Source organism: Sus scrofa, chromosome 4 (assembly GCF_000003025.6).
Source record: "Sus scrofa isolate TJ Tabasco breed Duroc chromosome 4, Sscrofa11.1, whole genome shotgun sequence".
Classification (NCBI taxonomy): domain Eukaryota; kingdom Metazoa; phylum Chordata; class Mammalia; order Artiodactyla; family Suidae; genus Sus; species Sus scrofa.
Window position 1 is genome coordinate 9,677,862 of NC_010446.5, and position 13,562 is coordinate 9,691,423.

The 13,562-nt window shown below is 41.9% G+C and overlaps 1 protein-coding gene across 3 annotated transcripts in view; it reads left to right on the forward strand.

Moving 5' to 3' along the window:
• ADCY8 (adenylate cyclase 8) overlaps positions 1 to 13,562 on the forward strand; it is a 221,668-nt gene that overhangs the window by 32,464 nt on the left and 175,642 nt on the right. For all 3 annotated transcript variants that reach the window (XM_021088905.1, XM_021088903.1, XM_021088904.1), the window contains exon 2: positions 8,827 to 8,976. In XM_021088905.1, coding sequence (XP_020944564.1) covers positions 8,827 to 8,976 — 150 coding nt within the window. The remainder of the gene's footprint in view (positions 1 to 8,826; positions 8,977 to 13,562) is intronic.

Sequence of the window (13,562 nt, forward strand, 5' to 3'; positions counted from 1 at the left end):
AAATTTAAAGAAGAGATGGGGAGTTGGGATTCTCTCATGTGACTCGGTCAAGTTAATTAGATTCGACAAGTGTTAGTTGGGTTTTGCAATGCCAGGCCCTGTGCTAAGAGCTGAGATGCCGTAGGCAGGGTCTCTGCCGTGTGTGAGTTCAGAATTTAGTAAGGCTGATGGACCTACAAAAAGGAGGTCAAAAGGTAGGGTTTCCTGTGATCCTGAGACCATTTTCATGAAGCAGGATTCCCCAGGGCAGCCTTTGGAGCCACTGCAGCAGAGGACTTCCAAAACTTTCTAAAAATAAAGGCTCCCCAGGCTTCATCCCTGGATATTTTTACTTAGTAGGTCTGAGGAGGGGGTAAGGTGGGGAGGAGAGTCTGCATCTTTTTAACCCCCCAGGTGATTCACATGTGCAGTCAGAGGGATTAATTTTCTGGAGGTTGCCCTGGTCTCCAGTCTCTTTTTCTCATCATCTACACAAAATTTTATCAGTGAATCTTGTCCCCACCTTTGAAAGATATTCAGGGTCCAGCCCAATCTTAGCAGCTGCACAGTGGCCGCCCTGGTCCAAGACCCCGATCTCCCTACAGTGGGATTTTTCTAAGGGCCCTCTAGCTTTTCTCCCTGACTCCATCCTGCCCCCTATAGACTGTTCTCTTCACAGCGGCCAGCACCTGACCCTTAAGACATGGAAGGCGGGTGCCTCCTGTGCCTTTCTGGCCCGCAGAGAGAAGGGCCAGTATTCTTACGTGCAAGACAAAGGCAATCTGGGCCTTTGCTACCTCTCAAAAGTCGTCTCCTAAAAGTGTCTTCACCCTGGAGTTCCCACTGTGGTGCAGTGGGATCGGCGGCGTCTCTGGAGCGCTGGGATGTAGGTTCCATCCCCAGCCTGGCACAGTGGGGTAAGGATCCCCCATTGCCATGGCTGAGGCGTAGGTCACAACTGCAGCTCAGATCTGACCCCTGGCCTGGGAACTCCATATGCCTCAGGGTGTTGAAAAAATAAAAATAAAAAAATAAAATGCCTACGCCCTCCTGCACCCGTCTCAGCTCCAGCCATGGTGGGCTTCAAGCCAGGCTTGAGGGGGCTTCTTGTTCCTCCTGCTTTTGCACTTTCTCCTGCCTCTGCCTGAACTGCTCTTCCCAGCTACCCCATGACTCACCCCCTTATTTCGTTCACGTCTTTGCTCAAATAGCTTATGAGAGACCTTCTCTGAACTCCCTATAAATGAGCCATCCCACCCTTATTCCATCACTTTCTATCCTTACGCCACTATATTTTTCTCCTTAGCATTTATCACCCCCCCACCACCATGTATTAAATATTCTTTGCTTTATTTGTTTATTGCCTATCTCCCGCCACCAGAATGAGAGCTGGACTTGCTCTGCTGTGCACACTGTCCACACATAAAGCTATACCTGATGCATAGAACTTGCTCCATAAATAATTTTGAGTGGATAAATTATTTAATAGTAAAGGGATAGGAAGACGTCTCAATGGCAGTGTACAGATGTGTAAGGGTAGAAAAATAAAGCGTTGATCAATACCTGTTTTTTTTTTTTTTTTTTTTTTTTTTTTTTGTTGTTTTGTTGCTATTTTGGCGCTCCGGCATATGAGTTCCAGCTAGGTTGATCGGAGCTGTAGCCACCCTACGCCAGAGCCACAGCAACGCATCCGAGCCGCGTCTGCACCACCACAGCTCACCACGCCGATCATTAACCCACTGACACAACCGAACCCACCTCATGCCTAGTTGATCGTTACCACTGCACCACAACTCCCAACCTGTTTTAAGCATGTCAGCTTTGGGGCAGAGCTGGCTTACAGATGGGGCTCACAGGGATCTAGAGAGAGCTGGAGGCTGGAGGGACTCCGTAACAGAACCCATCTGAGATGGAGTGTTTCTACCCTCTTCACGGAACCACAAATCTGTAGCTGTTACAGCGGAATAGCACCTCCTTATAAAATTTACTTTACCAAGGCAGTAATTAATTGAACAGTTTAGGTGTTTCAGATTTTATTTCATCCTAACGTGCAGCAATAAAGATATTTGTGACGTCACTTAATTAACCAAGGATCAACCATAGACAAGTGGTGGTTTTGGACACGGTTCTCCTCCAGCATCCCACCTATGCCTCTCCTTAGCTTTTGTTCCTCTGACTCCTGAGTCTTGAAGATTCCACTCTGCTCTGAGACTCTCCGTCACCTCCATTGGAGTCTACAGATGCCTCTAGGAAGAAAGAAGCCCCAAATGCTAGGCTCACCTGCTTGAGTGTACTTCTTCCAGATTTTGACTCCTTATGCTTTTTTTTTTTTTAATGGTTTTTATTTGTTCCATTATAGTTGCTTTACAGTGTTCTGCCAATTTTCTACTGTACAGCCAAGTGAGCCAGACACACACACACACACAAACACACACACATTCTTTTTCTCACATTATCCTCCGTCACGCTCCATCACAAGTGACTAGATATAGTTCCCTGTGCTATACAGCAGGATCTCATTCCAGTTTCAACTCCTTATAGAAAATGCCATTCTTAACATTCTTGCACATGTCTCCTGGGCCTTCTCCTGCAGTTCCAGGGATGTGCAAATTATACATTAATGTGCAAAGTCTAAGTAGCAACATCAATTCACATTGCCAGTAGTACCCTTGCCAGTTTGATGATGTCCCACCATGGTTCTGTTTGTTTGTTTTGGAACCAACCAGTAGATGTGAAATGAGTGTGGATTTTAACTTACAGTTCCTAGATTATTGCATTTATTTTCATATTGATATTCCTTTTTTTAATTTTTTAAATTTTTTAAATTTTTCCCACTGTACAGCATGGGGATCAAGTTACTCTTACATGTATAAATTTTTTTCCCCACCCTTTGTTCCATTGCAATATGAGTATCTAGACATAGTTCTCAATGCTACTCAGCAGGATCTCCTTGTAAATCTATTCTAAGTTATATCTGATAACCCCAAGCTCCGATCCCTCCCACTCCCTCCCTCTCCCGTCAGGCAGCCACAAGTCTATTCTCCAAGTCCACGATTTTCTTTTCTGTGGAGATATTCATTTGTGCTGGATATTAGATTCCAGTTATAAGTGATATCATATGGTATTTGTCTTTGTCTTTCTGAATCATTTCACTCAGGATGAGAGTCTCTAGTTCCATCCATGTTGCTGCAAATGGCATTATGTCATTCTTTTTTATGGCTGAGTAGTATTCCATTGTGTATATATACCACATCTTCCGAATCCAATCATCTGTTGATGGACATTTGGGTTGTTTCCATGTCCTGGCTATTGTGAATAGTGCTGCAATGAACATGCGGGTGCATGTGTCTCTTTTAAGTAGAGTTTTGTCCAGATCATATTGATATTCTTTTGTCTTGAATGTTTGCTTATCTTTTGTCCTTGTGTTCTACGGGATTGTTTTTATTTTTCTCATAGGTTGATATGTGTTCTTCATATAAGCAGAAAATTGATTTTTGCTGGTTATAAATGTTGCAGATAGCTTTTCTTAGATGGTGAATAGCTATTTTTCCCATTTTTATGCATGCTTTCACTGAATAGAAATGCTGAATTTTTCATTTTGGCAAATGTATTCATCTATTTTTATGCATTGTATTCATTGTGTTTTATTTTTAAAAAATCTATCAAGGTGGTAAAATTATCCTCCTAGACTGTCTTCTAAAGTTTCACATTCCTGTGTGGTGCGGAGTGGTAAAGATCCAGCATTGTCACTGCTGTGGTGCAGGTTGAAATTGTGGCGAGGGTTTGATCCCTCTGGAGAACTTCCTGATGCCGTGGGTGCAGCCAAAAACAAACACCAAAATTTCATATTTTTTTCCTTTCATATCTAAGACGTTAATCCACCTGTATTTCTGTGTATTGGATTAGGCAGGGACTTATTTTTACGTAATTTTCTAAGAGACTAACAGATTGTTCTAACACCCTTTGTTGAAAAGTCCCTCTCTTCTCCTCAGAACTACAACGCACAGTTATCAAGCTTGTGTGTTTATGTTTCTGGGCTCTCTGTTCCCATCCACTGGTCAATTTGTGTACCCCCATATAAATACCACGGCATCTTCATTACTCCGTATTCCGATAAGTGTCTATACCTGGAACTGCAAGTCTCCCATTTTATTTTCCTTTAAGAATATCTTATGTATTCTTGACTCTTTGACCTTCTATATAAACTTTAGAATCTCTTGAATTCCACTGGGAGTTAAAAATACCTACCAAGATTTTGAGATCTTTCCTTTAGCAGTTCTTTCACCTTGGAGTATAGGATGGGGTACAGTATCCTCCTTCGATGTGGATCTTATTTGATTGTTTTAAATTAAATTCAGTTCTTCTCTCCGTCAAGTCCATTTTCTATCTTTTTGTTGTGGGTGCATTGGAAATGAAATTACGATTGCATTTAGGATGAATAAGCAATGAGGGCCTACTGAATAGCACAGGGAACTTTATCCAGTCTCTTGGGATAAAGCATGATGGACGATAATGTGAGAGAAAAATGTATATATATGTATGGCTGGCTCACTTTACTGTGGAGGAGAAACTGATACAATGCTGTAAATCAACTATAATTTTTTTAAAAAAGAAATGGAAGTAATATTTAATTTTGACTTTATAGACAGCATTTTTGCTAAATTCTTATTAATCCTAGTAATTTTTCTGTAGAGACTTTGGGATACCCCACACAGATAATCATGTGCAAAAATGAAAGTGTGTTGCTTCCTTTCCAAGTTTTGTCATCTTTATTTTCTTTTTGTCTTTGTCTTACTGAGAGGACTAGAATTTGAGAATGACGTTGAACCCACTTGGAGATAATTGGCATCCTGGTCAATTTCCTTCTTACCTTTATCATTGAGTAAGACGTTCATTTTAGGTGTTCTTGTTTTTGTTTCTGTAGCTGTTCTGCATCGTGATTAAGAAAGTTTACTTCTAATCTCTGCTTTTCGTTTTCTTAATAAAGGAATATTGAATTTCATCAATGCTGTTTCATCTCAATGGGATGATTACTTGTTTTTTAACAGCTGTAAATGTGGTGAAATACATTAGTTGATTTGACAATGTTAAACTATCCTTGGATTCCTGGGATAAATTTGATGTAGTCAAATTGGATTTTTTCTATGTACTGATGGATTTGATTTCGTGGTATTACATGGAGGAATTTTCCTCCATGTTTCTGAGCAAGATCTATCTGTTATTTACCTTTATACACCAACGATATTGCTTCTGGTATCAGGATGATGTTAGCCTTATAACCTGAGTCAGGGTCTCTATTTTGGTACCCTCTGGAAGAGATTATGAAATACTTCAGTTATTTCTCCCCCAGGTGTTTGTAGAATGCTTTGAGGAAGCCATCTGGGCCTGTTGCTTTCCTTGTGGAAAGTTTTTTTTTTCTTTTTTTTTGTCTTTTTGCTATTTCTTTGGGCCGTTCCCGCGGCATATGGAGGTTCCCAGGCCAGGGGTTGAATCGGAGCTGTAGCCACCAGCCTACGCCAGAGCCACAGCAACGCGGGATCCGAGCCGCGTCTGCAACCTACACCACAGCTCACGGCAACGCCGGATCCTTAACCCACTGAGCAAGGCCAGGGACCGAACCTGCAACCTCATGGTTCCTAGTTGGGTTCGTTAACCACTGCGCCATGACGGGAACTCCTGGAAAGATTTTTAATTATAACAGCATTTATTCAGTTTTTCTCTTTTCATCTTGGGTCATTTTTTATAAAGATATGTTTTAAGAAATACATCAATTCCATTTCTGATTTTCATTAGCATTAAACTTCATATTTTTATTATCTGTTAATTTCTGCAGTATATTTAAATTTTCCTTTCCTCTTCTTCATATTGCTTGTTTGAACCATTTTTTTAAATTAAGCTGGTAAGGAGCGTTATTGATTTATTAGTGTTTTAAGAAAACAGACGTTTGACATTATTGATCCTCTTCATTGGATATTTGGGGTTTTGCTGTTGTTCTTGCTGCTGTTGTTGGTGTTGTTTGGCCATGCCTGCAGCATGTGGAAGTTTCCAGGCCAGAGAGCAAACCTGCACCACAGCAGTAATCAGAGCCACAGCAGATCCTTAACCCACAGAGATAACAGGGAACTCCAATGATTTTTACTTCATTAATTTCTGCTCCTTTTTTTATTTTTCTCTTCTACATACTTTGAATTTGTCTAATTTTTAAATTTTGGCTAATTTTTGCTAAGCCCTTAAGTTAAATGGCTAGCACATTCATTTTCAACCTTTCTTCTTTTTCTAATGAAGCGTTTATTAATATGTAGTCCTCAGTGAGGACCACGAAGGGGTGTTTTTAGTAGTATTTTCATTATTCTTTTACCGCTACACATTTTCCGTTATGATATATGAGTTATTTAGATATGCTTTAAATTTATAAATGCATGGTGTTCCTTTACTTAGCTTTTTCAGTTGCTTTGCACCTTGATTTCATTGTAGTCATTGACTCTAGTTCCATGACAGCAGTTCTTTGAAATTTGCTGAGGCTAACTTCAGACCTTATCATAAAATCGTATTTTACAAGATTCAATATGTGTACTATTAAAGTCGCATATCGTCTTCCATTTCAAGGTTGTTAATTGTATAAACGATTCAGGTTGTTTCTGTCTTTGCTGATTTTTTAAAAATCTTGGTCTATTAAAACTGCTGAAAATGGGGTTAAAATAGACCTTGATAATGATAGGTCTGTAAGTAAATCCATAGACTTATATCACATCGTGTGTGGTGTGTGTGTGGTGTGTGTGTGTGTGTTGGCTGTGCGCAAGAAGTGTGGAAGTTCCCTGGCCAGGGATGGAACCCACGCCACAGCAGTGACCTGGGCTGCTATAGTGACAACACTAGATACTTAACCCACTGCACCATAAGAGAACTCACTGAATAGTATGTTTTGAGAATACTGTTAATGTGTCCATGGTCATAATTTTATATCCTGCTGATGAATTAAACCTTTTATAATTATAGAGTGACCCTATTTATCTCTAATGATACCTTTCCTTAAATTCTCTTTGCTATATACTTACACAGCAAATCAGCTTTACTCTATTTTGCTTTGTAAACTTTTATATTGGTATATTTTAGGAATGCATTTCTTTTTATCTAACCGAAAATCATTATCATAATTTGAGGGTAAGTTCCTTATACATAACATCTTTCTCTGACTTCTTTACAGATTATTACAAAGTGTATTGAATCTTTTCTTCTGTCATCTAAATTCTACTGTTATCATCATGCAGTAAAACTTTAATTTCAGGTAGTGTGTTTTGCAGTTCTGGAATTTCCATTTTGTGTATGTGGTTTCTGGTTCTCTGCTGATGTATCCTATCTTTGTATTAATTACTAGTTTATTTACCTCTGTGTCACTGAGCAAAGTTGTAAAAGCTGCTATGACTTTCGCTTTGTTTATTCCACCCCTGGGTCTGATCAGAATAGGTCTCCGCTGATTATCTTTTCTCTTCAGAATAGGTCACATTTCCCTGTATATTCCCAGGTCACATAATTCTGTACTGTGTTCAGGACATTGTGAGTGCTGTGTAGTCAAGACTCTGGATTCGCTTTCATTTTTCTGGAAATTGTGATTTGTTTTGTTTTGTTTTGTTGTATTGTGTTTTAAAAAGTGATTAAAAAAATAAAAAGTGATTAACTTGATTGGAATCAAGTGACAGTTTTTGGTTTTTGAAATCCAGTTCAAGTCTTAGTTCAATTCTTTTTCCATTAACTCTATCACTTGCTGTTTGCCCTGTGCATGTGTGGTTCGAGGCAGAGTTTACATAGGAATTTAACGTTCCCCCTCACTGGATCTCTTCTCTGGGGACTTTTCCCCTCACTTTCCATCAGCTATAGTTGTTCTGAACTCTTTTCTTTGCTTCTTCAGGCCACCTGGATTTTCTATTGGGGTTTTTCTACCCCACACTGTACTGAATATTACCTGTCCTCAAGCTAAAGCCGTAAAAGTCAAGACACCCGCAATATGCTGTCTCTTTCTTCCAAATGTTGACTCCCTCCTAGGATCTGTCTGGTTTTCTTCGCTAGAGAAAAGTTTGGAAGGGGGCAAATGTGAAAGTGCAAAGTTTAACTTCAAAGTCCAGCCAGGAGAGTTTGGTGCCTAGGAGGTGGGTAAGGGCAGTGGAGATGGAAAGCCCTAGACAGGTGTGATGTCGTCTCTTGAGTTAGGTCCATCAGGACTTAGATGCTACAAGAGGACCTGGGTACCAAAGTCAAAACACAATAAATGCCACTCAACTGATACCTTCCCTGTCTTTATTAATCTCTTTCTCTGCTTTTCATCTGCTTCCCCAACCTCTTAAAAGGCTAAACCTTTAGCTGGTGTAGGAGGAGGTGAGATGGAGTAAGGTATTTCCCACCTGAGTTGAAATCCACACTTGGGGAGGGAGAAGCTTTGAATTGGATAGACTGGCTGAAGGAGGGCAAAGGGAGTGAGTTGACCCGACACCCAGAAGAAAGGCGTGGTTCTATTAAACTGCTACTAAACATTCGGATTACTACCTTAAGACGTACCTTGGAAATTTTATTTCCTTTTTCAGCCGCACCTGCGGCATATGGAAGTTCCCAGGCCAGGGATCGAATCCGATCCCCAGCTGTGACCTACGCCACAGCTGCAGCAACATTGGATCCTAACCCACTGCACTGGGCAGGGGATTGATCTGACAATGCCACACAGACAAGCCGGATCATTAACCCACCGTGCCACCGTGGGAAATCCACATTGGAAATTTTTTATTGGCACTTCTCTTTGCGTCCAAACAGCGCTTGTTTTACCCTCCTGACCAGGCTGTGTTTGTAATTCTGTTTTAGGTTGCAGCCCAGGCAGTGTTATTCATGTGTATGAACACAGCTGGAATCTTCATCAGTTACCTGTCCGACCGGGCCCAGCGCCAAGCCTTCCTGGAGACGCGGAGGTGTGTGGAGGCCAGGCTGCGCCTGGAGACGGAAAACCAAAGACAGGTACCACTTGGCAAGGTCACGAGCCTTGGTTGTCACCTAGCCGGTCTCTGAATGACTGGGAGCTTTTTCCCCCCAAACACATCCTGAGTTCCAAGTGTTCTCTCAAAGTCTGTGTTGTAGGATTCCAGAGTCTAAGACAGTTGTGTTAGGCTCACGGGTCAAAGTGAGTTGGCCTTATCTTCCACACTCGATTAATTGTTCCCACAAGAAATAAAATGATTCCAGTCGTAAAGTGATTTTCTGACACTTTTCACTGACATCTGTGCTTGTGAACAAGGCCACGGTTTCTGAAAACCATGAACCCACCCATCTTTGCTCTCCTTTTTTCAAACTGCAAAGAGCTATTTCAAATAAATTTTTCACTGCACGGCAATTCAAATTATAGGACGCTCAGAGAAGACTCTCGTCCGTGTGTAGTTCCTAATACCTGCCCCTGATTTTCAAAAGAGATGAATGAACATAGTAAATGCTATGGAGCATTGTACCTGTCCCAGGATAGAGAAGCAGTAAAAGGAGAGCAGGTTGGTCCAAGGTGGAGGCCATGAGTTCCAGTCTGAAGAGGTTAAAATAAAGGAGTTTCTTGGACATCCCAATTGGGTGGATGTTATAAGGATTTTTAAAAAATAGCTTTAGGAGTTCCCGTTGTGGTTCAGCAGAAACGAATCTGACTAGTCCATGAGGACACGGGTTCGATCCCTGGCCTTGCTCAGTGGGTTAAGGAGCCGGTGTTGCCTTGAGCTGCGGTGTAGTTCGCAGATGCAGCTTGGATCTGGCGTTGCTGTGGCTGTGGCGTAGGTCAGCAGCTGCAGCTCTGATTCGACCCCCTAGCCTGGGAACCTCCATATGCCACAGGTGTGGCCCTAAAAAGGCCAAAAAAAAAAATAGCTTTGGCCTCACATAATATGTTTCTCCAAAATAAAATTAGCTTTCATTGCTCCTGTTAAAATTATTCATGTGTTAAAAATTCATGCATGTCTTTGCCTCTGAAAGTAATTTTCAAATTGAAACAGCAGGAACGGGTTGAAAATTGGTCATAGATGAACATATTTTATGTTCAACATGTTTCTTTACTCATAGGACTCCTATGCTCAATGGATGCTAATCGATGTATTAGTTCTACCACACTGGGCTCTTTTTTTAAAGTTAGCTCTACAGATACACTCTTGTTATTTTAAGCTTTGTGCCACAGTGGTTTGAGAAATTCTAAAGAAAGTAGCTTCAAAAATGCAACGTTTTCTTCATCTGATCCAATCATCAGACCTGGTGGGCAAAGCCAGGTCTGTGGGATAAATGGATGAGGCAGACAGGTAGGATGCAGACTGACAAAACTCCTTTCCTTCTGCCATATGTTATTGCCAGGGGCACAAAGGAAACTACTGAATTTCCAGAGCCTACATGGACTTCAGAGACCTCAGAATTAGGACATTTCTAAGTCAAATGGAAAATCTCTAAAACCATTACGGAACCTCATGATAGACTTATTGTTGTGCCCTGAACATCCGTATATAATAATTTAGAAAAGAAACTTTAAGAAATCGTCTTCTGCAATAAACACGAGTATCTCCCAGGATATACACTGTGTTCCTCCGCGAAACAAAGCAGTTGCCAGACTGGCAGGTCACTCTTTCCGTGGGATCTCTGCCGATTCAGACACCGCTGCCACATTAATAATGTATCCACTGTTCTTGGTGCTCTATGGCAACCAGAACTGCAACTGTGGATAAGCTGTCTGGAAAGCTCAACCTTTTATTTAATGTTCATGAAATATTGGAGACACTAAAAAGGACGGCCTTGGGAGTTCCCGTGGTGGCTCAGTGGTTAATGAATCTGACTAGGAACCATGAGGTTGCCGGTTCGGTCCCTGCCCTTGCTCAGTGGGTTAATGATCCGGCGTTGCCGTGACCTGTGGTGTAGGTCGCAGACTCGGCTAGGATCCCGCGTTGCTGTGGCTCTGGTGTAGGCCAGCAGCTGTAGCTCCAATTCAACTCCTGACCTGGGAACCTCCATATGCCGTGGGAGCGGCCCAGGAAATGGCAAAAAGACCCAAAAAAATAAAAAAATAAAAAATAAAAAATAAATAAAAATGACGGCCTTATCATACCTGTAAGGCTTCTCTCCTTTTCCCATTCTTCGCGTTCAGTGTCTGGGTTGTCACTATGATGTAATTGTCTAACACAGTGAAGGGACCTTCTTCCACCCTCTCTCAATTTTCTTTTAAGTTGATGGAAGGAGAAAAAAAATAATACACAGAGGTAAGAACAAGTGACAGCTTGAACATAGTGAAAAGTTCACCAGAACTCATCCCACAGCCCTGTTACCTCCGACTTGGCCACCTGAACCACTTCACTCTCCGTCCGAGGTGCTCATCCTTTTGTGGGTCATTATCTTTCTTTTCAGCATCGTGTTTGCCTCCAGCAAGATAGTGTATATAAATCAATATGAAACTGTACGTCAGGCGTTCCCACTGTGGCACAACAGGATCAGCAGTGTCTTGGGAGCCCTGGGACACAAGCAGGTTCGATTCCCAGCTGGGCACAGTGGATAAAGGGTCTGCCGTTGCGGCAGCTGCAGCTTAGATCACAACTATGGCTCAGATCTGATCCCTGGCCTGGGAACGCCATAGGCTGTGGGGAAACCAAAAACCAAGAAAAAAAAATTATAAGACAGATTCATTATTTTTATGCATGAAATTCAAGAAGAGGCTCTTTGGGCAGAAGACTCTGTATTCTGAAAATGAAGCAAAATATGCTATAGGTTTGTTATAGTCCTGTGTTCACAATGATAATACATTTCTGGTGTATTGACCGTCCCCTTTCCTTCCGGGTAATAGCTAAGCTAGCTGCCTCTGTATCATTCAATGCTAGAGTTACTGTCCATTGATTTTGATCTCTGATTCAGGTTTCCATTATCCCTGAGAACTTCCTCAGTTTCAGATGGGCAGAGAAGGCACAGGCTTGCAAATGAGACTGCCCAGGACTGGAAATCCTTCCTTAGTGGCTTACTATCTTAGTGAGCTTGAACAGCTGAGCAAACTCTGTCTTACTCCATCCGTAGCCTGGGGATAATGATACCCTCCCTGAAGAGACTCCCAAAAGGATGGAGATATTGTGTGCAGAGCCCCCTGCAGGTCGGTGAAGAGTTCTTATTAGCGTGATGGTGCACAGTGATGTCTATGAATCAGCCAACATAGCTCAGTCCTAAGGGGACCCATTTGAGAATGTGTTATGGATTGGCTTGTCTCAGTTGAAACCCCAGTTGAAGGTTCGTCATGCGGAGGAAAATCAGGGTGGTGGTTCTCCTCAGGTGTACAGCGATCAGAGCCGAGCGTTAGGCTCTGGATATTTTAAAATATAAGATGTCAAGGCAAAAAAAAAAAGGGGGGGGAGTTCCCATCATGACTCAGTGGTTAACGAATCCAACGAGGAACTGTGAGGTTGCGGGTTCGGTCCCTGCCCTTGCTCAGTGGGTTAACGATCCGGCGTTGCCGTGAGCCGTGGTGTAGGTCGAAGACGTGGCTCGAATCTGGCGTTGCTGTGGCTCTGGCACAGGCCGGTGGCTACAGCTCCGATTAGACCCCTAGCCTGGGAACCTCCATATGCGCTGGAGCGGCCCTAGAAAAGGCAAAAAAAAAAAAATACATATATATATGTATATATATATGATGTCATTAACAAATCCAATCCTGTCGCATCTTCAGAGCTAATTATAAGACTGTAACTGTTAGAAATCCTATAGCATGTGAAGGAAACGCGGTAAGTGCCTAAGTGACAGCAGGAAATTACCCTCAAAGTGACTGAATGGCATTTGATTTTGTACTTGCACATAGAGCCAAGAGGTCTTATGCTACAGAAATGGTCAAGTTTTGTGGGATTTTTCTCAAGAACTGTTTTTCTTTTATGGTAGAATACAACGGAAGTGTTTAAATAACTTGATTTGTTCAACCATGAATTAATTGATTTACTGAGCATCTATTATGTGCCATGCGCTTTGCCAGACCTTGGGACTATAATGGCAACTAGCAATCAGTTCCTGGTTTTGCAGGCAGCTACACAGATAGACACCTATATGGTGTTTGAGTCAGACCTAAAGTGAAGGCTGATAGAAGACTACCTAAAAGAAATGATGCTTGGAGTTTGTGCTATGGTGCAGTGGCTTAAGAGTCTGAATGCAGCGACTAGGGTCACTGCAGAGGCATAGGTTGGATCCCCAGCCTGGTGCAGTGGGTTAAAGAATCCAGCATTGCTGCCGTGCCGGCGTAGGTCACAGTTGTGGCTCAGATTCGAACCTTAGCCAGAAACTTCCATGTGCTGCCATAATAAATAAATAAAAATGATGCCTGAGTTGACTTGTGAATAGAATTTGGCTCTGCAGAGAAGAAGATCTCATACAATACACACAAATGTCTTGAAGCAAGGGAGAACACTGTCAGTGCACTTGCGAGCATGCCTGTGATAACTCATTTATTTTTTCCTCCACGCACTCAAGGTGGAGTTACAGAGATGAATAGCAGTCTGGTCTCTGGATTGGATGAGTATAATTTTAATGATTGGAAGAGAAGGGAGAAAGAATTAGCAGAAATACTGATG